This window comes from Indicator indicator, chromosome 13, assembly GCF_027791375.1.
Source record: "Indicator indicator isolate 239-I01 chromosome 13, UM_Iind_1.1, whole genome shotgun sequence".
Taxonomy (NCBI): domain Eukaryota; kingdom Metazoa; phylum Chordata; class Aves; order Piciformes; family Indicatoridae; genus Indicator; species Indicator indicator.
Genome location: NC_072022.1, coordinates 25075068 through 25100150, shown reverse-complemented (window position 1 = coordinate 25100150; position 25083 = coordinate 25075068). Strand labels below are relative to the sequence as shown.

The 25083-nt window shown below is 48.1% G+C and overlaps 1 protein-coding gene across 1 annotated transcript in view; it reads right to left on the bottom strand.

Annotated features, from left to right (window-relative positions):
- TNIK (TRAF2 and NCK interacting kinase) overlaps positions 1–25083 on the bottom strand; it is a 190087-nt gene that overhangs the window by 86249 nt on the left and 78755 nt on the right. Inside the window, 1 exon segment of the mRNA XM_054385755.1 lies at positions 6932–6988. Within this exon segment, the coding sequence (XP_054241730.1) occupies positions 6932–6988 (57 nt within the window).

Below are 25083 nucleotides of genomic sequence, written 5' to 3'. Positions count from 1 at the left end.
GCCACACTCCCTGCTGCATTTCTGAACCCTGACCTGGACAGATCTTCAGGCAATGTGGAAATTGGGTTGTTCCCAAATAGTTCAGATGATGGCAGCCCCTCCTGAATGGGATCCCAGAGGTGCTGGCAGAGTTTAAGGTGGACAACAGTTCTCTCACATGGGTTTAAGAATCCACCATCCCTATGTGCTGCTTCAAACCCTGCAGCACAGGTGGGAGCATCAAGGCCCAAGAAGGTTCCCAAACAGCTGATTATCTACAGGTGTCAATACCCACCAGGAGGGACTGGCCAAGCAAAGGGCGGGCTGGTCAGGATTGAGCCCTCATACGCAGACATGCTCTCCACCCAGAAGTGCACCAGTGCCAGACTTTGACATCACAGCCAAGTTACATATTTTCAGCAGTTCAGACACTCCTCCTTCTTTTTATTTCCTTTATAACTCATATAATGCTGTCCATCAGTCTTGTGTCACTCTGAAGCTCAGCAGTACCTGTGTTACCCTTGTAGTGTATCAGCTCACCCTCCTAGACCCATCAAAGGCCCCAGGAAGTGGTTTTCTAGAAACCATTGCATGGCAGAAGTGTCCCTGCACTGTGCACCCCAGCTGCCCAATGACTGCTCCTGCCCACCCTGATGTCTGGAGATGGTGTCCCTGGCCATCGGAGGGGTTTGGAACTACACCAAAACCATTCTGTGATTCGATGATCACTGTTACACAAGTGGTGTGGTGGGCACAGGACCAATGCCAGTCCACAAGCTCTCTGCCAGACTAACTAGGTCCTGGTGGCAAGCACCACTCCCACGGGTGGGTTGTGCATGTCACCATGATTCTGGAACAGGTTTCCCAGAGAAGTTGTGGTTGCCCCATGCCTGGAAATGTTCAAAGCCAGACTGGATGGGACTTTGAGCAACCTGGTCCAGTGGAAAGTGTCCCTGTGCATGGAGGAGGAGTGGAGCACCTAGCTTTAAGGTCCTTTCCAAAACAACCCATTCTCTGTCCCATGTGCAAAGCAGGCATAGCTGAAGCAGCCAGTGCAGAGGAACTGTACCAAGGCCTGTTTTGATGTCCTAGCTCTTTGTTTTCACGACCATCAGATGTGCCCTGGTTTTATTTTAAGCCCACTGAATCCCAGCCTGCTGTAATTCCACAGGCTGTGGAGAGCAGTTAGCACCTGGATGCCAATGAGCTTTATTATAAAAGGACCAGAAGGGCTATTACTTCCTTAGCCTTCTTTATTACTCATGTCCCTCACCTGCTTCATCCTGACCTCAGTTTTACAAATGGGCAAAGGACAAGACACCCTGGTGAACAGCAAAGCTGCAGGAGCAGCTCTTCTTGAAGAGTGATGCTCCCTGACCAAGTGTCACAAAACAGGGACAGGAACATAGCTTTCTGCCCAAACTACCATGGAAAATGACTACAGTCCTCCAGAGAGAATTCAGGGAAGAACAGTGAAGATGAGGACAGGAGGAACAAATGGAAGTAGCTAAGTGGAGCTTGTATAAAACAACCTCCAATTTTATCTTTGGAAAGAACGTGAAGGGCACAAGCACCAAACAAGATGAGGAACCAGCCCAAGTGTTACAAGAAAAACCCAGGGACTATTCTGGAAGACCTATGTCACTTCTTTCATTCAAGCAGGCAACACAACCTTGCTTATTCTCATTTTCCCAGGAAACCATGGAATACAACACTTTATCAGGCCCCAGAGATATTTCTTTCACTGAAGCCCTTTGCAACAAGTAAAGCAGCTGGATGCTTAACAGTGCTAGGAGTAAGGAGGAGCAGCCAGTGCAAAACCCCAGCAGCTCCCTGGCTACCACAAGCCAGTTCTTCAGTAATCTCCTGCCTCATTCCTGGCTCTCTAGGAAAAATGGAGACAAGCCAGAGGGACACTTGGGCTGAGGTTTTATCTCAAGTCTCTCTTTAGGTTTAAGCATTCAAAATGAGGGAAAAGAGCCACTTCAAAACATCAGAGCTGTGGCTGGCACCTGGGGATAGGTTTTGCATGGCCAGGCTCAGGGGTCTCCAAGCCCAACCTCCTGCTCCCAAGCAGGACTATGGGCAACAAGCACCACCAGCAAACCCAGCAAGGGAGGGAAGAAAAAGGAATTATTATAGCAAGCTGCTGTCACTACTCCAACCTCCAAACTGACAAAACCCACAGACCAGGTTTTGCCTCCATCAATCAGTTCTGTTAGATCAATTGCTGGAAGTAGGTCATGTAGGCAAGCAGGACCAGCCCCAGGAAAATGAATCTGAATTCTTAATTCAGAGAGAGTGGCTGCCCAAGCTGATCAACTGCTGTAATTTGAGGGCTTCTAAACTGCAATCTTCCCCAACAGATAATTAGCAAAAGCATAGAGGAGTTAAACAAAGCATCATTGTCAGGAGCCTTGAGGGATTTAGTGCAAGGCATGTGGTCAGGATGAGATGCTGGCTGGGAGCTCACTTAAAACATGGAGGCTTTACAGTCCAGAAACTTCCTCCATGAACCTGCAGATGGCTATGGTTGGGATGCCCACACTAGATTTCTTCTCTGTAAGCTTCTGAAAGACACTTCACCAGGGAGATCCTGGAAAAATGGGTGGGATGGAAGATTTGGATAAAATGAACTGAAACAGAAGGTAGTGAAGGAACAGAGTGGACATATTTGGGTTTTCACCAGCAGCCTTTGCACTGAACCTGTCCAGGTGACAAACATGTCTGTAGGCATGACTCAGATGCCACCTTTAGAAATTCCTCTTGAAATGACTCCCAGAACCATTCCTGTGGTGTCTGGAGGACATGGCTCTAGATCTGACTTCAGCATCAACAGTTATGAAGCACACTCAGTCCACTACCATGTCAGAGGTTTGCTCTATCTTCACTGTGGTATTTGCCCATTCTGCCCAAGCCTAGTCTTGCTTCATGAGCAGCCTTCTGTTGGTGACTATGGACTAGTGGCATCCCACTTTTGCCCCCCAGCTGATCCTCCTGCCATGTGCTACATAGCTATGTCTCCACTCATGCAATATTGGGGTCACCACACAGGGTATTCAGTGGGGTATGGAGAAGTAGAAGAGGGCAGAAGTTCAGTCAGGTTTTTTTTTTCTTTCCTAGAGGACTGACTTCAAAACTTTGCATATTATATATTGAAAGAAAAATAACCACTGTGGTGTAATGTGGCTAAAAGCAGCTTAAGGGGAAAAATCACTGAATATCCAAACAACACAGTCTGTACCAAAGAGCTGATTTACAGCTTTGGACATTCAGAGATGTGAGACCCTGCTTTGGAAGGCACAAGTTTGAACTGGGGAGCCCTGGGGCTTTTTAGTCTGGAGAAGAGAAGACTGAGAGGGCATTTTAATAAATGTTTATAAATATCTGAGGGCTGGGTATCAGAAGGGAGGGGACAGGCTCACCCCAGCTGCACCCTGGGATAGGACAAGGTGTAATGGATATAAACTACAGAACAAGAGGTTCCACCTCAATCTTTCACTGTGAGGGTCACAGAGCACTGGAACCTCCCCAGAGAGGTTGTGGAGTCTCTTTCTCTGGAGACTTTCAAGCCCCATCTGGATGCATTCCTGTGTGACCTGTGCTGGATTCTATGCTCCTGCTCTGGCAGGGGGGTTGGACTTGATCTCCAGAGGTCCCTTCCAAGCCCTGACATCCTGTGAGCCTGTGTGGTCTACTTAAAGAGCTGGCTGGAAATATTACTTGTTGGGCAGGATCAGATGGGGAATCCTTTTCTCCAACATCTTTACTGGGAAGTCATAATATTTTAAAATCCCCAAACAAAGTGTAGACTCAAATTTAAGCCCCAGTTTGGCCTCAAAGCAACATTTTGATTCCTCAGACGAAATTGGTTGTAACCTCAGACTGCATCCCATGGGAATCTCCCTGCTATTTATGCCATGAAGTTGCATTTGGTGGGTCTGTCCATTCCCTTAGAGCCTGCTTCCCACGAGAACCAGAGAAATGGCTCTCGTAGCTAAGGCAAGGAAACAGAAACAAATCTCATTCATGTTTACAGGCATCTTTCCATGCATCATTTCACCCATTAGCACAAAAAGAACCTGGATGAAGATCCTGTAGATATCAACACCACACAGGATCACAGGATGTTAGGGGTTGGAAGGGACCTCCAGGGATCATCGAGTCCAACCCTCCTGCCAAAGCAGGACCACAGAATCCAGCACAGGTCACACAGGAATGCATCCAGATGGGGCTTGAAAGTCTCCAGAGAAGGAGACTCCACAACCTCCCTGGGCAGCCTGTTCCAGGGCTCTGTGACCCTCACAGTGAAGAAGTTCCTCCTCATGTGGAGATGGAACCTCCTGTGCTGTAGTTTATACCCCTTGTTCTATCACAGGGTGCAATGGAGAAGGGTCTGTCCCCTCCCTCTTGACACCCAGCCCTCAGATATTTATAAACATCTATTAAATCCCCTCTCAGTCTTCTCCAGACTAAAAAGCCCCAGGGGTCTCAGCTCTCCTTATCAGGCAGTGCTCCAGTCCCCTAATCATACTGGTAACTCTTCGTTGGACTCTGTCGAGTAGATCCCTATCCCTCCTGCACTGGGAAGCCCAGAACTGGATGCAATATTCCAGGTGAGGTCTCACCAGGACAGAGCAGAGGGGAAGGAGAACCTCCCTGGATCTGCTGCACACATTCCTCTTAATGCACCCCAGGATCCCATTGGCCTTCTTGGCACAAGGGCACACCAGCTACAGGATTTCAAAACACACTCCAGAGGCCAGCTGACTGCTTTCACAATGAGTCAGTTCTGTATGTGCTGAACTCCGGAAAGCTAATTAAAAATATTAATTCACAAAAAAAAAAGGTGGGTAGATTGGAATTGAATCCTAAATTTTGAAATGTGTTATCTGAGGGAGAAGGAGAAAGAAAAAAGAAAAAAGAAAAAAAGAAAAAAAGAGAAAAAGAGAAAAAGAGAAAAAGAGAAAAAGAGAAAAAGAGAAAAAGAGAAAAAGAGAAAAAGAGAAAAAGAGAAAAAGAGAAAAAGAGAAAAGAAAACAAAACACCTTCTTACTCCCAAACCTGGCACTGCTTTTGTAGGGAGGAACTTTGGGAGGTATAATACTGCATTTTTAAAAAGTTAATTTCTTTTATTCAAGAAAAAGCACTTTGATGTCAGCCTCCTAAATGCACCTCTGTAGGTTTTTAGAGTCATTACACTCATTTTTTAATTCCATGGCCACTGGGAAATCACAGAATGTTAGGGGGTGGAAAGTTCCTCCAGAGATCATGAAGTCCAACCCCCCTGCCAAAGCAGGATCACCCAGGGCAGGCCTCACAGGAACACATCCAGGCAGGTTTTGAAAGTCTCCAGAGAAGGAGACTCCACAACCTCTCTGAGGAGCCTGTTCCAGTGTCCCTCACCATGAAGAAGGTTCTCCTCATGTTGAGACAGAACCTCCTGTGTTATAGAATCACAGAATCAGGCAGGGTTGGAAGGGACCACAAGGATCATCCAGTTCCAACCCCCCTGCCATGGGCAGGGACACCTCACACTAGATCAGGCTGGCCAGAGCCTCATCCAGCCTGGCTGCAAACACCTCCAGAGATGGAGCCTTAACTACCTCCCTGGACAACCCATTCCAGGCCCTCACCATTCTCATGGTGAAGAACTTCTTCCTTACATCCAGCCTGAACCTACCCACTTCCAGCTTTGTTCCATTTGTTCTGTCTTGTACCTGTGTGCCTTGTCCTCTCACTGGGCACCACTGAAAAGAGCCTGGCACCTTCATCTTCACACCCACCCCTCAGACAGAGACACTGATAAGATCCCTTCTCTTCTTAAGACTCAACAGCCCCAGGTCTCTCAGCCTTTCTTCACTGGAGAGATGTTCCAGTCCCTCAGTCATCCTTGTGGCTTTCTGTTGGACTCTCTCCAGCAGAAATGGTGAAACCATTCTTTCCCCTAAATGCTGTTATTCATTGAATCTCCTGTACACTTTTGTCTCTCTTAGCCTGATACAAGTCTCAGAAGAGCCACATTTCTGCAGCCAGGGTGGGGCATTTTTTTTCCCTCTTTCTCAGTAGGATGGACAGGAGTCATTTCATCTGCCTGATCAAGTTGTTCTTTGTAATATCTGCAGGTAGTTTTGGTGAAACCAAAACATGATAGAAAAACATGGATTTGGAAAACCCAGAATGTGTTAAGAATGCACCATCCCAAAAGGCTCCAGCACAGAGCCACAAAGATGATGGAGTGGAACATCTCCCTTATGAGGAAAAGGCTGAGGGAGCTTAGGCTCTTGAGCTCAGAGGAGACTGAGGGGTGACCTCATCCATGTTTATACAGGATGAAGGATGAATGTTAGGGAGCAGAGCCAGGCTCTTCTCAGTGGTGTCCAATGACAGGACAAAGGGCAACAGGTGCAACCTGGAACACAGGAGGTGTCAGGTGAACAGAAGGAAAAACCTTTTCACTGGGAGGGTGCCAGAGCACTGCAACAGGCTGCCCAGAGAGGTTGGGAGTCTCCTCTGGAGACATTCAACACCCACCCAGATATGTTCCTGTGTGACCTACTCTAGGTGATGCTGCTCTGGCAGGGGGGTTGGACTCGATCTCTCGAGGTCCCTTCCAACCCTTAGCATTCTGTGCTTGTATTGCTACAATTTCCTCAGACTGCATGACCACATTCGAAAGTACCACTGCTGGGACTGGGTGTTGCCCTTTTTTTTTTTTTTCAGCATAAAATTACTTAATCTCCAAAACCCTCCCAGATTTATTTTCCCCTCACACATTCATTAAACCCAAACCCTCTTAACAGCACGTTTCACATTAAGGCAAATCAGATTTGCTTCTCAGGAACACAAACCTTCCACCAGCCCCCACAGGTTATCACACCCTGTCCCCTTTCCCCTCTTATCAGCAATGCAAGGATGCAGGAGGAAGAGGAGGAGGAGGAGGATACATTACCCCGGTGACGTCCATAACCTTAATAGCAGCAAGCTGGCCTGTTTTAACATGACGACCCTGCAAAAGAAAAGGGAGAAGTTTGTTTGTTTTGCTTGGTGCCAATGTTTTCTTCACAGTGCACAATATCCTTAAACAATCTCCTCATCCTGGCAGCATCTACATTTCCCCCCCACACCTTTTTTTTTTTTTTCTTTTCTGCGTGCTTTTTCAAGAGCATCTTCACAGTGGCCATGATGAGAAAAAAGCAATTCCCTTCCCTTCCTCCTGCCATTACAATTAATTAGTAGAGAGCCTTCAATGCTCTGTTTTCCTGGCAAACAACTGCTGGAAATATCCTTTAATGCTCAGCCATGCAAAAACAACCAGCTCAGGGCCTCTCCTGAGCACAGAGCATGACTCGGCTGGAAATGATCTGCTGGGGCTTTGATGATGGCAATGTGCTGGCTGGGGCACCCACACAGCTTCCACTTTGGTCCTGAGGCCACACCAGGGACTCCAAGCCTGCACAGCACCATTATACACTCTACCCTCGTATTTATTTCCTGTGCAAAAGCCTTGGTTACCAGGCAAGAGAGTTTTTTTTTTTTTCAATCAGATCTGCTCCTTGGCTTATGGAATCACCCCTGCCTCCAGTGCTGGCACAAGCCTGTGTCTGGAGGAGATGCTCAAGAGCCAGCATGGAAACAGAAGCTCCTTGACACACATGGCCTCCTTGGTTTGCAGCAACTGAAAAATCAGCAAACCACTGCAATGAACTTCTTGTTGCAGAGTGCTTGACTATGTTAATCCTAAGGGAAAAATGCCTGGAAGCGATGGGGAAAACGATAAAAGAGCTCAGATTGTTGATGGGGGTCTTAAAAGCAACACAACTGCTGTCAAGCAAGCCAGCTCCCAGCTTTTCTTCCTGTCTCCAGAAAGCATCATCCAACACTGCATCAAAAGTGCTCACATCAAAACATTCCACCCCTCCCTCCATCTGAGGACACGTGCCCTGCTGATGAACTGGGTAGAGTCAGAGGAAAAGATGCTTCTTCCTCAGGAAGACCAGAAAATGTGTATCCTAGCAGGAGAGCCAGGAGGCTAAGGGAAGCATCCCTATTTCACTTTCTACTAGGGGAGCAGCCCAAGGCCCCATTACATGAGACACAGCATGGGGAACACACAGGGAATGGCAGCTCCTGCCCTGCAGCACTGAGAATTAATGTACCAAGGACACGATGAAGAGCAGAGGCTGAGAGGGGACAAGCACAGCAGAAAGAGGAGGAAAAGATGAGATTTTCCTCAACTGCAGTCTCCCTCAGCCCCCCAGCCAGTGTGGTTGTTGATGAGTTGGGGTTTGTGCCCAGGCTTCCCAGCCCTCCAGGCTGGAGATGGTCTTTCACACTCTGTCTCCTCCAGCTAGAATCCCAAATTACCAGAGGGACCTCTCCCCAGCCTTTTGAGTTTCCAGGCACAGTGCTGGGAACCAAACCCACGTGCTGGCTGTGGAGCAAGGCAGCATCATCCTCTCCAAATTTATGACTTCTCCAGGAAGCCAATTCACCCACCAGGGCTCCTCACTCGTTTATTAACACAATTTATGTGTCCTGAGCAACTGCAAGTTCTACCAGCGGAAAAACAGAGCTTTATTTTAAAATGTGCAACATAAAATATCATAAAATAAAGGGCAGCCCAGCAGCACTGGGCTGCAGCTGAAACATCCCCTTGATGTGACCACTGGGAAGGAGTGGCACATTACTAGGCACCCTCTATTTAGACAGTGTGATGTGAAAAACCAAATCCCCCCCTTCCTAAATTCATCTTTCTTTGCTTGGCCAGGAAGCTCCACATGCACAGACTCTTTAATTAAAGCCAACAGAGCACCAGCAAGGGATGTGCTCAGACACAACCATGGCACACTACATCTTCAATGTAATGGAGGAGGGAGATGAGGCTTTCCAAGTCATGCCCTTGCTAGTTTCACCCACCTCCATCTGAGACATCAGCTCCTCGTTTTGTTTGTTAAGGAAATGCCACAGCCCTGCTGCAGTAGAGTGAGGGGCTTGGTAGGATGTTGGATAGTGATAGGACTAGGGGGAATGGAACAAAACTAGAAGTGAGTAGGTTCAGATTGGATGTCAGGAAGTTCTTCACCATGAGGGTAGTGAGACACTGGAACAGGTTGCCCAGGGAGGTGGTGGAAGCCTCATCCCTGGAGGTTTTTGCAGCCAGGCTGGACATGGCTCTCAGCAACCTCATGTAGTGTGAGATGTCCCTGCCCATGGCAGGGAGGTTGGAACTGGATGATCCCTGAGGTCCCTTCCAACCCTGATAATTCTATGATTCTAGAGTGCTGCTGCATACCTCTGATTCTGATCAAGGAAAAAGGAGCCTCATGTGCCCACATCATCCTTCTCTCCCAGGGATCTGTCACTACCCCACACATCATTTCAACATTTACAGAGGAAGGTAAGAATCTCACTATTGTGTAAGCAGTTCCCAAAACAAAACACTTTGAAATGTACATTTACGTAAGCCATGAAGACACTTAGCCAGGCAAAGAAAAACCAAGTGAAATAGAACCAATAAGTCATTCAGCCTCGAAACTCTGCTTTTTGTATAAGTCTGTTTGCAGTGATGGATTATTGAGCTACATCCCAACAGACTTCCATCTCCATCCAGGGAAACTAGGCATTTCCTCACCAGTTAACTGTCCCTTTTTATTCAACATACCTAATGCTCAGCATTGATACCTGCAGTGAAACCAGCACATATTTAGAAAAGCCACTTGAGATTCACCCTACTGCAGGCATTCTTGGGTTTACAGTACAGACACAGAGAGGCTGGAGAGACACACAGCTGAGAGTGATAGATCCAGTACAGGAAGAAAAATCAGCATCCAACCTAGATGTCATGGCAACAACAAGCCCTTTCGATGGCATTAGACACCAACCTCCTCCTGCACATTGGCCATGTGGAAGTGCCCATGCCCCTGCAGCCTTCCCAGGGTATCCAGCTGGATCAGGCAGCAGAACCACTTCTGCCACAGCCAAGGCAAGCCAATATTGTTAATTAATGTGTGGCAAGCACTAAATCCTCAAGTGGGAGCCTTGCACTGCTGTGAAGAAGCTATAAATGAGATTGGGATAGCAAGACCAAGCAAAGCAGCAGAAAGCCCTTGCTCTTATACCTCCTGCATGTCCTCCACACACCAAAACCTGCTGGCTTTTTACTTCAAATCAACACCCAGAGCAGAGGTCTCCACTAGAAAACCACCTAAACAAATAAGTCCAGGTCCTGCTCCTGAGGTCGATTCTGTTCCCCCAACAGCAATGATGTGGGTCAAAAGACTGCAGGTGCCTACAAAGAATTTCAAGAGAAATTTTCTGCTATTTCAAAATCCCTCCTTTTTGGTGCCCCTGTCCCTGGGAGCTCACCCTGGGGATGCTGCAAAGGCTGCAGCTGTCCCAAGGTAAAGCTTTCAGAGGGATGGGACTCCTTTCCATGGTAAAGCATGGACTTCCAAGCCTCAGACCATACCACCACCACCATTTTTGGGGTCAGGAGAGAAGGAATTCCAAGAGGAGCAACAATCTTTGCAGCCACTCTTGCTCCCTGCGCCCTTCCTTGTCTCCTGGCTGCTTAATAATCAATGCCAAGAGCCCTGGGTCATCTGCCTGCCTATGCAAAAGCAGCTGCTCTGCCCTTTAGCAATCTGTAACATTTTGTCTTCTCTCCTTCTTTGCCTCCTGGCATTGTTCAGGACTTTTCCGCATGCTGGTGGTGGGTGAGCTGCTCCCAGCTGCTCCTACAGAACAGTGAGAGATGCAACAGGACCAGCATCCTCCCAGAGACCAAGCTGTCATGACAACTTTGGACAAGATGATCCTTGAGGTCACTCCCAACCTGGGATTCTGTGAATTTATGCCATCCCACCACCAGCCCCTTGCTGCCACAGGGCTCAAACTCCTGCATGGCATATCCTTTGCTTTGCACAACATGGCTTTACCTCTCCCTCCCCACTCACAAGCAGTGACTGAACTCCCCAGGATTTCAAGGAAAGGAAGGAGAAGAGGCTTCCAAGAGTAAGCACTGCAAAGTTCAAAGGATCACTGCCAGCATCACCTGGGGTTCAGCTCCCAGGGCTCTCCAGCACACAAGTATCCTCCAGCACCTCCCTGCTCCTTTCCCTGAAGCAGGTTTTGCACTTGGCTGTGCGACATCTGGGCTGAACTGCTCAGTCTGCTTTCACCTTCATCAGTTCACCACCATTACAGACAGCCTGATGGTGTAAAACAAACAGCAGGAAAACTGAGCTGCTGAAGCATTATTTTTCCCCTTCTCCAGATTTGCTGCCAAGGTTCACTTGGGTGTAAACCCCCATTTCAGCCTCAAGATTCTTCAAGCGTGAACATCAAAGCTGCCACCGTTTTTAATTAAACCTCCATCTGAGCATAAATTCATGCTCCTAATTACTCCCAAAATGTTGTATCAACTATCACTAACTTGCTAATGTCAAGCATTAAGACTAATTTCTGCAAATGAAGCAGGCACCAGAAGTTTGGTTTGTTGCTTTTTTTTTTCTTCAAAGGTTGTGGTCCTCACATTCCATAAAGCGTAGTGGAGTGGCAGACGATGGGAACATTGGAAAATGCTTTTAAACATCAATGGATGCATTCAGGCATTCTGTTTACTAAATAAATAAAACCTGGTCTCAATATCAGCCTTTGTACACAAAAACTGCATAGCCCAGCCCAAATTTCCAGTCCACATTTGAAGGACAGAAAGAAGATGATTGATTGCTGCTTTTTAAAATTGTGCTTGCACAAGCACAGATTTCACCTTCAACTGCAATTTCTGTACCCAGAAATGTATCCCACCCTGCTGTCTGCTCCCATTCATTCAACAAAATACATGACCCAGCACCTGCTGCAACCAATGGGACACAACCAGAATCTTGAGAAAGGCAGAGCTCCTGTTTCCTTCAGCCAGGCAGAGAATCATCTCCTAAATCTCCCAGCCAGGGCACCCATCTGCAATCCAAACCCACTGTGGGTAGGTATTTCATGGGGTAACCCTGTTGCATGTGTGATATTTTAAGGCAAAGCACTTGGGATCCAGCCATCCTGCAATGCCCTTAGTCATGTAACACAGAAATGTTAAATCAAGATTATGGTGCTCTTGCCAGGCACTGTAGACATGTTCACAGAATCATAGAATTGTCAGGGTTGGAAGGGACCTCAAGGATCATCCAGTTCCAACCTCATGTCATGGGCAGGGACATCTCACACTAGATCAGGTTGCTCAGAGCCACATCCAGCCTGCCTGCAAAAACTTCCAGGGATGAGGCTGCTACCACTTCCCTGGGCAACCTGTTCCAGTGTCTCACCACCTGCATGGTGAAGATCTTCTTCCCAACATCCAAACTGAACCTCCCCTCCTCTAGCTTGGATCCATTCCCCCTAGTCCTATCACTACCCAACACCCTAAAAAGTCCCTCACCAGCTTTCTTGTAGGTCCCCTTAAGATACTGGAAGGCCACAGTAAGGTCTCCTCAGAGCCTTCTCTTCTCCCAACTGAACAACCCCAACTCTCTCAGCCTGTTCTCATAGGAGAGGTTGACATGAACAGCCTTGGTGAGGCCAGATCACACCACCACTCCTCACCACTGAGAAAGCATAAGCTGAAGAACACTTCACTTCATACAGAAATCTCAGTAACCTGAGACAAATCACAAAAGAAAATCTCGGAGATGTCTGAATATTACCACTGTGGCTGGACAGAAGTCTCCCAACTTATTTTTTCCATTACAGTTTGTTGCAGTCAAAAACCCAAATGGATGCCAAGCAACCCAGCGACTGGCCAGCTTCTGCCTTTGAATCATGTTGTTAGATAGCACAACTGTGACACCACCAGCTCCAACACACACATATCCTTCCTACCACAGGAACAGTGTGGGACACCAGAGATGGCATCCTGGTTTGGATTAGAAACAGGGAGGTGATGATCCCCTTGTACTCAAAAATGGTGAAGCCACACCTTGAGTATTGCATTCCGTTCTGGGCCCCTCACTACAAGAAGGACATGGAGGTGCTGAACATGTCCAGAGAAGGGCAATGAGGCTCTTGAAGGGCCTGGAGCACATGGCCTATGAGGAGTGTCTGAGGGAGCTGGGGGTGTTCTGTCTGGAGGAGGCTGAAGGGAGATCTCAGTTACCTGAAGGGAGATCTTCAGCTACCTGAAGGGAGGTTGGAGTGAGGAGGGGGCAGCTTCTTCTCCTTGGTAGCAAGGGACAGAAGTAGAGGAAATGGTTACAAGCTGTGTTGGGGGAGGTTCAGGGTGGATGTTAGGGAATATTTCTTCACTGAAAGGGTTCTCAAACACTGGAATGGTCTGCCCAGGGCAGAGCTGCATCCCTGGAGGAGTTCGAGCAGCACATGGACCTGGTGCCTGGGGACATGGTTTAGCATTGGCCTTTCAGTGCTGGGTCGAGGGTTGGACTGGATGACCTTTGAGGTCTCTTCCAACTGGATGTTGTCTGTGATTCTGTGATTGTGACAGGTGAGAAATCATCAGTACATTTTTCTACATGAAACCATTTTTGATATCTGCTATCTATGACAAACTCTCTCTCAAGCCCTGCTTCCGCAGGCACCCCACCAAGCTGTTCACCACGGAGTCTCACCTCCCCAGGACTCCATTTCTCCATCACCTACCATCCACAGCAATGCTCTCTTGGGATGGGCCAGAACTTCATGCAGGTCCCTGACAATTCCTTTTTTTTTTTTCCTTGTAGTTCAAGGCAATTCAGGAACTAGGTCCAAGATTCTTAGCACAAAGGCACTTTAGCACTTACACACTGAAAATTGCAATCATTTTTTCCTGGGAGAAGGAACTTTGCCTTCCAACAGGAGCTGTGCATCCAATGCTGCAGTAAATTAGACCATTTTATAGCACCTGGTGTGCTCTGTTCTCAGCTTTTACAGACTGTAGGCATGTTTATGGAAAATAATCTTGCACTGCCCATGGAAAACAATCTTGAGGGGGCCACCCCCCTCCCCAACTCATTTAAGAGGCTAAAAACTACTTATTGATGGAAACCCAGGCTTATCCTAGTGTGAAAATCCTGCAATCTCCAAAAGAAGCTGTTGTATAAATTCTGTTCTCTGGCTCCGCACTTGGTTTATACATCTCTATAAAAGGTACCTGGAATAAATCCCTGTCTCTGAGAAGGTAATTAAAACATCAGATACTCTAAATATCAGGTCAGTGTAAGAAAAAATGAGTCATAGAACAGGACGGGGAAAATGTTTATTTTAACAAAGAGTAAAGTATCTGTTTGATTAAAACACAGCCAAACCTTATCGTTCCAGCCCACACTTAACCCCTGCTACTAGTAGGGAGATTTCAACAGTGGGAACTCAGCACAACAACTGGGGACCAGGTCCTCAGCCCCATCTTGGCACCAAACACTGCAGCAAAACCTCTGCCCTTTGTAGAGGGAGGGTGTGTTGCCCTTTGAGAACAACAGCAGTGCATCTCCCTCCAATACACACACTTCCACCTCTCCATCATTGCTTGGGTTCACAAGCAACTCTGGGAGAGCTTCAGAGCACCTCCACTGCCTCAAGACACTAAAGCACGAGAGTTGACTTGATGCTGTTTCTTTCCACCTAGGGCAAACTCCACTTGCTTAAGGGGCTACCCAAACCATCGTCTGTTCCTCGCAGGCTTCAACACCCTCTGCAAATGGCATCCCCCTGTATAGGCAGCAAGCCTGGAACTCCAGCACTTCGACACCAGAAATGGGAAATCTATGGAAAAGATGAAAAGGTAGATTCAATGCTCAACATTGGTGGATGAGAAGCTCAGCATGAGCTACCAGTGTGCCCCTGCAGCTCAGAAAGCCAATCACATCCTGGGCTGCATCAAGAGAAGCATAGCCAGCAGGGCAAGGGAGGTGATTCTCCCCCTCTGCTCTGCTCTGCTGAGACCCCACCTGGAGTACTGCATCCAGTTCTGGAGCCTCTGTTACAAGAAAGATCTGGAGGTGCTGGAACGGGTCCAGAGAAGGGCCACAAGGATGATCAGAGGGCTGGAGCACCTCTCCTATGAGGACAGACTGAAAGAGTTGGCACTGTTCAGTCTGGAGAAGAGAAGGCTCTGAGGAGATCTTATTGTGGCCTTCCAGTATCTGAAGGGGGCTACAAGAAAGCTGGGGAGGGACTTGTTAGGATGTCAGGTAGTGACAGGACTCCAGGGGGAATGGAGCAAAACTAGAAGAGGGTAGATTCAGTTTGGATGTTAGGAAGAAGTTTTACACCATGAGGGTGATGAGACACTGGAACAGGTTGCCCAGGAAGGTGGTGGAAGCCTGGAGATTTTTAAGGCCAGGCTGGATGAGGCTCTGGCCAGCCTGATCGAGTGTGAGGTGTCCCTGCCCATGGCAGAGGGGTTGGAACAAGATGATCCTTGAGGTCCCTTCCAACCCTAACAATTCTGTGATTCTATAATTTCACTTGCTAGCCATCTGATGTTTCCAGAGCTGCTCCTCTGTCCTCCTGAGCTCTCCTGCAGAAAGCTGATTGCTCACTTCAGCACAGATCTTTACTTCTGACCAGCCTACAGCTACCACTTAGGCTGCACTTGGAGAGCAGAAGACCTTCATGGGGGTAGAACAAGCAGAAATTTCACTCCAAGTCAATCCTCCCTTATGTCTGTCAACTTTTCCAAACATTTTAAAAAAAGTAAACTCCTGGAAAACATTAAAAAAAAAAATCTCCAAGACAAACAGTGGATTTTTTTCCCCCTTTTCTCAGCTGGGCATTTTCCTTTATACTTCAGTTCGAATTGAAGAACCAGAGCTTCCCCTTGGAAAGGCAGAAATCCTCTCCCAGCACAGACACTTCTAATTGCATAGGGCCAAGCTACTGCTCCCTGACAACCGAACAAAGCTGACCTTTGGTCTGAACTGCTTCTACTGCCTGGTATCAATCCGAGTTCTGATCAGGGCCATGCAGCTGGGAGAGCTGCAATTCCATTACAGCAGCCCTGAGGAGAGGGAGTTGGGGGCTGGTGGACAAGAAGCTCAACATGAGCTGTCAATGTGCACTTGCAGCCCAGAAAGCCAACCAGATCCTGGGTTGCATCTGGAGAAGTGTGGCCAGCAGGTCAAGGGAGGTGATTCTCCCCCTCTACTCAGCTCTGGTGAGACCCCACCTGGAGTACTGTGTCCAGTTCTGGAGCCCCTATTACAAGAGGGATATGGACATGCTGGAAGGTGTCCAGAGAAGGGCCACCAGGATGAGCAGAGGGCTGGAGCACCTCTCCTATGAGGACAGACTGAAAGAGTTGGGGCTGTTCAGTCTGGAGGATAGAAGACACTGAGGTGACCTTCTTGTGGCCTTCCAGTGTCTGAAGAGGGCTACAGGAAAGCTGAGGAGGGACTTTTTAGAATATCAGGTAGTGACAGGAGTAGGGGGAATGGAATAAAGCTGGATGTGAGGAAGAAGTTCTTCCCCACGAGAGTGGTGAGAGCCTGGATGGGTTGTCCTAGGAGGTGGTTGAGGCTCCATCCCTGGAGGTGTTTAAGGCCAGGCTGGATGAGGCTCTGGCCAGCCTGATCTAGTGTGAGGTGTCCCTGCCCATGGCAGGGGGGTTGGAACTGGATGATCCTTGTGGTCCCTTCCAACCCTGACTGATTCTACGATTGTACTGCAGCTCCACAACAGGTCTGATGTTAAGTACAGAAGGCAGGATTATTAGATTAACAAGCTCAGTTGTCAAATTTGCATATCATTCTTCTCCAGAAGTAACACTCACTAGAGCACATAAATGAGCAACATTATCATCTTATATTCCCTTACATAAATGGGAACCCCATCCCTCACACCAATGCTTGCCCTTATTCCATCTCCCCTCTCTCTAATTCAAACAAGCCTGGAGCCACCAGCCCTCCTCCAGCTCAGGAAGAGGCTTCCCTCTTCCAAATAAAAACCACCTGCATAAGAAGTCCTAAATCAGTATCTGGAAGATCCCAAATCCTTCCAGAAGTTTCTGTAGACAGTTCTTCTAGATGTGGCTTGCATGCCCCCCCAAGGGAGAACAACTGTTTAGAAAGTGCTTCCCCCCCCTGCACACCAGCAGTGTGGGGTTGGGTAGTGGGGGGTTGGGTATCTGCCTCATGCTCACACAGAGGGCTGTGCACAGATTTTGTCCACAAGTGTTTGAAGCACATCATGGTCATAGGAAACCTTGAGGCAGACTAGATTTCAGGATGTTCCTGCATCTGGCAGGGTTTTCCCAGAATACAGAAACCAACACTGGTCTCCTAAAGGGAGGTCAAAGCCTCAACAAGCACAGGTCTAGCCCTGAAGATGAGTGGACCAAGCGTAACAGCATGGAGCAGAGAGAGACAGCAAATATACCTAAAGTGGGTTTGAGGAGTCCCCTATGGAAACCTGAGGCACCAAAGGACTAAGGAGAGATGTCCCTGGCATCTCTCTCAACACAGGCTGGGGGTGATGTGATTGAGAACAGCCCTGTGGAGAAGGACTTGAGGGTACTGATGGATGAAAAGCTGGACATGAGCCAACAACATGCACTTGCAGCCCAGAAGGGCAGCCACATCCTGAGCTGCATCAAAAGCAGCATGGGCATCAGGTCAAGGGAGGGGATTCTGCCCCTCTACTCAGCTCTGGTAAGACCCCACCTGCAGTGCTGGGTCCAGCACTGGAGTCCTCAGCACAGGAGAGACAAGGACCTGTTGAATTACGGACAGAGGATGGGGGATAGAACTCCTTTTCTGTGAGGACATATGAAGAATGTTTGGCTGTTCAGCCTGGAGAAGAGAATCATACTACTGTCAGAGTTGGAAGGGACCTCAAAGATCATCTAGTTCCAACCCCCCTGCCATGGGCAGGGACATCTCACACTAGATCATGTTGCCCAGAACCACATCCAGCCTGGCCTTCAAAACCTCTGGCTCTGGGGAGACCTTAATGTGGTCTTTAATACACAAAGGCAGCATTTAAAAAAGATGGGGACAATGTTTTTAGCAAGACTTCTTGAAACAGGGTAAGGAGTGATGGTTTTAAACTAAAAGAGGAAGATTTTTGACTAGATATAAGGAAGACATTTTCTACAATGCATGTGATGAAACACTGGCACTGGTTCCCAGAGAGGTGGTGGATGCCCCATCCCTGGAAACATTCCAGGTCAGGTTGTCTGGGGCTCTGAGCAACCTGATCTAGTTAAAGATGCCCCTGCTCACTACAGGAGGGTTGGACTAGATGACCTTCAGAGGTCCCTTCCAACTCGAAGCATTCTGTGATTCTAAGAGCAATGATCAAAAAAAGAGAGGACAAAGAGTGCCTTAAGAAAACATTCCCATAGCTGGACCCACACTGAAGGCAGCAGGAATAAAAGGAGCATCAGCAGGATGGAGGAGAGAAGGGATGTGCTGTACTGCTGGACCCCTTGCAGCTTTCCCAGGCCCTCCAGGAGCTTTGCTCTTTGCTCCAGGACCCCAGCACATGCGGGTCTGACCCAGCAGCTCCCAGTGTAGGGGACAATCCCCATGGTGGGGAGCAGCCCACTGCCCAGCCCCCCGCAGGGGGACAAGTAAGGCAGTGGCCAGTCCCTGGAGATGCTCCTTCCCCCCCAGCACAGCTCATTCTCCCTTTGCCCCCAGCTCCCCTGCTCCTCTGCAAGTGCACGTTTCTGCAGCTGAAAGAAGGCAGCACAGCCTGTTCCCAGTAACACGAGTTCATGACAGCCATGTTATTACCATCCTTTAACACCCCCACTGTGCTTCTGTTTCACATCACTGCCTATTCAACACTGCAGCATTCATAACTAAAATTACATCTCCCTTTAGGAGACCCACAAGGCATCCTTTCACATAGGCCACCTCTCTGACAGCAGCACCAGGTTGAACTGATCCCTGGAGGGAACGGTGCTGCCCACGTGTGCTGGGACCACCCAGTGCTCTGCAGGTTGCTGCTCGGCTTTTGAGGGCTGCCCAAGACAGACAACCTCTTCTGATGGGCCAAGATATCCTGCCAGTTCACACCTCCCTCCAGACTCTTGCTGCTTGATACAGAATCATTTAGGTTGAAAAAAAGACCCTTAAGATCATTTGAGTCCAAGTGCTGACCTAGCACTGCCAAGTCCACCACTGAAGCGTGTTCCTCAGCCAGTCTCCACCACGCAACGTGCTTTGGCAGGGCTGCTGCTCATTTTCCTGTGTTTGTAGAAAACCCAATCCCTTCAAAGCAGATTGCTCCTAACCTGCTCCCTGCTGCAGGGCAGACGGGGCTCAATACTTGCAAAGCCATGCTGCTGCCTCTCCCCTGGCAGAACACTGGGCAGATGCAGGTAAGCCCTCAGTCTCGACCAGCTTTTGGTACCCCCTTTACCTGTGTCACACATTAAACAGCTGCATTGCAACACCTGAAGCTTCACCTGCTCTTTAAGCCATGTCCCACATCAGCAACTGTCTCACAAACTGCAACTGAGTTAAAAAACCATAGCCCTTGCAGAGACAACACCGCACATGCTGATGGAAATGTGGTTTCTTGAAATACCTCTTCGCTGCCATCTGCTTGAGTTCAGCTCTAGTTTCATAGTAGCAAGATCCAATTTGGGAGGTGGCATGCAAAGCACAAGGTGGTTCAACCAACAAACACAGCAAGGAGAACCACCTCTCATGAACCTGAGTGCTCAGCATCCTCTCACTGCCAGGAGACAGCCACAGGAGCCAGGTAACATGGAAGCATCCATTATGGAAAGTTGACTGAGATATAAATATATCTATAGATTTTTTTTTTGTCCCTATAAAAGGAAAACTGAGTATTGAAGGAAAGCCCAAATCTATTCCCTGTGATTTCCCCATCATTTAATCCAGGAAATTTAACTCATGGCTGTTCATGGTTTTCCATGAAGGGCTTCCATGACATTTCACTGAGCTGCCAGTGGCATAAAAACACATGTCCATGTCCATGTGAATTATCCAAGCTGAGCAGCCCAGCCTGCTTTCCTAGCCCAGGTTTTCCCCATTCCCTTTGTTTCTCCATACAACTGCAGGGCAGTGTTTCTTTTATCTCAGCTCACAGCATGGTCTAGCTGCATATGCTGCCCCCATCCCTGCATGGTCCTGTGTTTCTTTGCAGACATGATGACCCAGGACAAGCCCATGGGGTCTCACCTTGGATCTCTCCGGATTTCATAAGCAGACACTTCAGCAGTGGTCACTGAGGCACTTAAATGGAGCTCTCCTCTCTCTCACCCCACCCACCCCACGTCTCTCAGCTTGTAGAAAGGAGCCCTGAACAAAACCCCACCAGGTTCCTCTGTGCAACAACCCTACTGCCCCAAAATCAGAAGTTTTGTGTCCAGTGCTATTGCTGGCAATGCCTGAACCTGCACAGCAGACACCAGGACATTTATCTGGTATCTTCAACCAATTTCTAAGCAAGACATCCTTACAGCCTTGCTCATTGAGTCTCTCCAATCCTGCTAACAGGTTCAGGTCTAACCACCTTGATTCCTGACCATGTGGCAAGGCTGACTGGTATCTAAGCCAGCTTGTCCTTTCAGGCTCCATACATTCATCACTCACAAGCAAGACTCCAAGTCCCTGTCTCAAAGCAGGAACTAAGCTGATAAAGGGATTCACTTCATGGAGCTTAGGACATTGTGCCACAGCTGCCAAAAGGTTTCATATACATCTCTTGGGGTGACTTAGGTCTTAGCATTAGGAAAATAAACCTTAAAATGACAAAAGTAACCCCACATCTAATGCTATAGAGGGCTGAGGTGCTCCCCTAAGCCCAGAGGCTTTAACTCAAGATACTGCAGACCCTGCACTGCACATCTCTATCTATGTCAGCTCAGTTTTAGACTTCACATACTTGAGGGCAGATGGGCATCACACTCTCTTTTATCCAGAGTTGCCTCCAGGGTTTCTGTCTGCCCTGAGCAGCCCTGACAACTTACTGTCCTTCCTATCTTTCTGGAAGTCCCTTACTGTCAGTAGTCAATAAACATTTTGCACTGCCTGTGTTCTACTGGTTTAGAAGACTCAGCCATGCCTACAGCAACCTGATGTGCTATCCATACTAATTCAGCTGCACAGGGCTACACCAAGACTTTCATCTTGATTGCTGCTTTAAGTAAGTTGCTTTACTACTGGGTAGTAAAATTTTAGAACCACTTATTGGAAAAGGGAGCCCAAGAAATGCCATGTGGACCCTTTATCCTTGTGTTTGCTTTATGTACACCACGTGCATTCGCTGCTTTGTCTGGGATAAAAGTGGGATTTCTGCCTCTGCTGCCAAACAGCCCCACTGAGGCTCACCTTCTAAGCCAGCCTTGCAGGTTGAGATCAACAGAGTTGATCAACAGATTAAATTGTGTCGCTTTTATAGCCTCTCAATTTTCTGGCCTCTCTCCACCTCAAGCAGGAGTTCACCCTTGTGCTGCCTGGACAAAGCTTTTCTGTTAACAAATAAGGCAGCCAGGTGGATCACTGCTTCTCCCTGTGTTCCCTGACAGACCTGCAACATGGACCCCATCACACCTACACAGCAACAGCATATGCTGCCCTTGCTTGGCAAGGACCCTCCTCCCAGGACACCCAGTGCTCAGCAGCGCTCATTGCTCTGCAAAATTGAGAAACTGGGGTGTAAGAGCTCCTCTAGGAAAAGAGAGAGCCCTGAAAAAAAAAAAAAAACAAACAAGGCAAAAGACGCCCCCCTGAAGCCCCACACACAATCCCCATCCAGCATCACAGCACAGCCAAGGCAGGGGATTTAGCCAGAGAGTTTTTAAGCAGGAAGGAGAGGAGGAGGACTTGGGCTTAGCAGAGGAAGGTTAAACCAGTACTAGGTTTATGGGAACAATACAGCTCAGGGATGAGTGGGAGGAGGCCAGAAAGGACCGAGTGTTCCTGCTACCTTTCGCACTCAAGGACACAAGGGACCAGCTGAGCACCGGTGCAGCACGTTGCTACTTGGTAATTAAGGGACCTCAGCCACTGCCTGATGTGGTTATCAAGGCAGGAGGCCTATCTGGCCATTAAGGGTCCTATTTACAGAGAAATAACTGCTACAGACACAAATCGATGCCGCAGGGTTTCAAGTGAAACCTGAAGGCTATGGATTTGACTCGCTGCTGTTTGCCAAGTGCAACAAAAGCAGAGGAGAAAGCTCTCCCCGCAGCCCGAAAAGCTGCCTGCAGGCAGGGCGCCTGCCGGAACGTGGGCAGCTCACAGGCTGCCTGCAGCTCTGCAGGGAGAACACATATGGGCAGGGGGTGATGGCCTTTTATTCCCCTGGATAAAGATCTCAGTGGAAATCTGAAAGGCTCGGCGTGAAACCTCATCCACAGCTAATCCACATGGACTATGCCAGGCTGCAGGCACGTCAGGAAGGCCCCAAGGCCAGGAGCTCCATCGGATTTGTGCCATGGACCTGCAATTTCAGCTGCACTAAGAAAATTATAAGATACTGCTTTATAAGCATCCCTCCTTTTCCAGCTGCTTCCTGCTCCTACCTAAAGGCAACTCAGGCCACCCACTCAGCCCATCCCATCCAGCCAGGACCACAGGCCAGCCCTCCAAGGCCACTGCAGGCTTTTAACCATTTCCCTGCAGGATAAAGCACTAAGAGCTGCCAACATGTTAGAGGCAAAGTCATATTAAAATTCAAGATCTCTCCCAACTGAGACACCTGGCTGCAGGACAAAACCACTTTGGTTCTGCTGCTTGGTATTCAGGGTCTGGGCAGCTGGAATGGAGCTGGCAAAGGCAACGTGTGTGAGGCCATCAGTGCATAGGAGCAGGGAAAAACCTCCTCACATTTTTCCAGGTTAAAAAAAAAAATCCCCCTGTCAATTTGCCTGCTCCTTTGAACCCCCTACAGCTGCAGGTAGGTATTGATACATCCTTATCATGATGGATACGTTCCCTTTATATTAGAGTCTTAATTAAATTAATGTTGTTTTTTAGGTACACCACCAAGCCTGAAACTTGAAGGAAGGAGGGAAACTGTGGCTGGTGATGCACAGCATAGGCCAATCTCCTGAGAACTGAGGCCAAGGCCAAGCCAACCAGCTGGGCACTGTTCCTAGATCCTTACCAGCTGCACTCAGCCTCAGGTGAGACACCAGGCTCTTTGCCACTCAACTTTGTCCCCCAATAAAAAGGGATAAAATAGTACTGCAGCCACCCCATAAAGATGATGCAATGCTTGATGCTGTAGTGCAAGAAGCCTCCAAAGCCTTGCCTAGATGTACAAGCATGCTTAGGAAGAAAAGTTGTTCCTCATGCAGCCATACTTACCATTAGGGCCCTGATCTGTACCTTCAAACAATAGTGCTCTATAAATTCTTAATTATTCTCTCTCTCTTGGCTTTTTCTTTTTTTTTTTTTCCCTCTAACAGAGGGCTATAGAAAAAAGGCATAATTTCTTTACATTTGTAATTCAAATGCTCCTACACAGCATTTCCACAAGACTGCTTAAGAAGTGCATTGGAAATTGTAATAAAAAGCTGATGGTCTTTACGAGATGACTCAGGCTTCTCCAGGCTTCAACCCCAGCCTCAGAGAGCTCTGTCTGCCAGAGAAGCAGAGTTTCATAGAACAGAATCGTAGAATTTGTTTCAGTTCACAGAGACCTTCAAGATCATCAGGTCAAGTTGTTCACCTAGCACTACCAAGCCACCATTAAATCACGTTCCTCAGCATCTCATCTACACATCTTTTAAATCCCTCCAGGGATGGTGTCTCCACCACTTCCCTGAGCAGCCTATTCCAGGGTTTGACAACCCTTTTGGGAAGGAAATTTTTCCTCCTGTCCAATCTAACCCTCCCCTGCTACAACTTGACACTGTTTCCTCTTGTCCTTTTGCTTGTTACTTGGTAGAAGAGACCAACCCCACTCACTACAACCTCCTCTCAGAGAGAGAAAAGTCCTCCCCTAAGCCTCCTTTTCTGCAGGCTAAACACTTTCAGTTCCCTTAACTCTGGACATGCTCCAGCACCTCAATGCCCTTCTTGTAGTGAGGGGTCCAAAACCGAACCTAGTATTCAAGGAGTGGCCTCACCAGTGCCAAGTACAGGGACAGGATCACTGCCCAAGCCCAGCTGGCCACACTATTGCTGATAGAAGTCAGGATGGTTATTTCCTAACAGCACACTGTGAGCTGCCAATGTTTACTGAAGATTAGGGGAAGGTTTGCTTAAATATGAAGGGCAAAAGATAAAATGAGGTTGTTATCACCTAAGTTCTGGGTGGCATTGGAGGAGAAATGAGCAACCCATGAGAGCAAAGGAACAAACCCCTCTCCACCACTGGAGACAGCGGCTCTGCAAAGAGGGAAACTGTTTTTATTAAAGATTTTAATCAGAGAAACTTTGTCACAGAGTGAAAGTATTTCGCCACAGAACCTGGCAAGGCTCAAAGCCTCAAATTAAAACCCTCAACATAAACAGCTGGCAAGCCCAGCAAGGGTGCCAGCACCACAGTGAATGCAAGAGACCTGGCTCCCTCCCTTTTAGACACAAGGACCTGCTGGTCTCCAGCATCTCCAAAGAAATTGCTGAGCAAGTGTCCCTGCCTGCAGAAGGGATCAGAAACACCGAGGGGGAGGCAGAGTGGACCAGGGCATGGTAGTCCAGGGCACTTTTGTCTGCAGGGTCCTTACCTAAACCCAAGGGGATCCCAAGATCAGCTCAAGCCAGTTGCAAAAGATGAGACAGGAACCACCTTGCAACCCACCAGTAAATCATTGCTGAGAATCTGGCTCTCTTCTCCAGTTTCTTCATCTTTTAGAGCAGTCCAATCTTTTAGAGCTGCCTTGTATGACTTTTGTTTGCTTTCCTCAACAGCCCCTCCATCTAGCTGACCACCCTGGGCAGGTGAAGGTAACTGAGAGACACCTAATGGGTAATGAATGCCAGGGCTGCATTTGTTGAGACAGAAGCAGAGGACACTTACAGGAAAGGCACCAGGAGGTCAAGAACTTAAACCTCTAGACGTGTCTCTACATCTGGTCACTCTGCTCCTGTTCTTCACAGTGCACTTGTATGACCTGGGTCCTCATGAGAGATGAAAGATGCTCCCTTCCTCACTTCAAAGAAAAAAAAACAAACAACCCTGCAGATCCCTTTG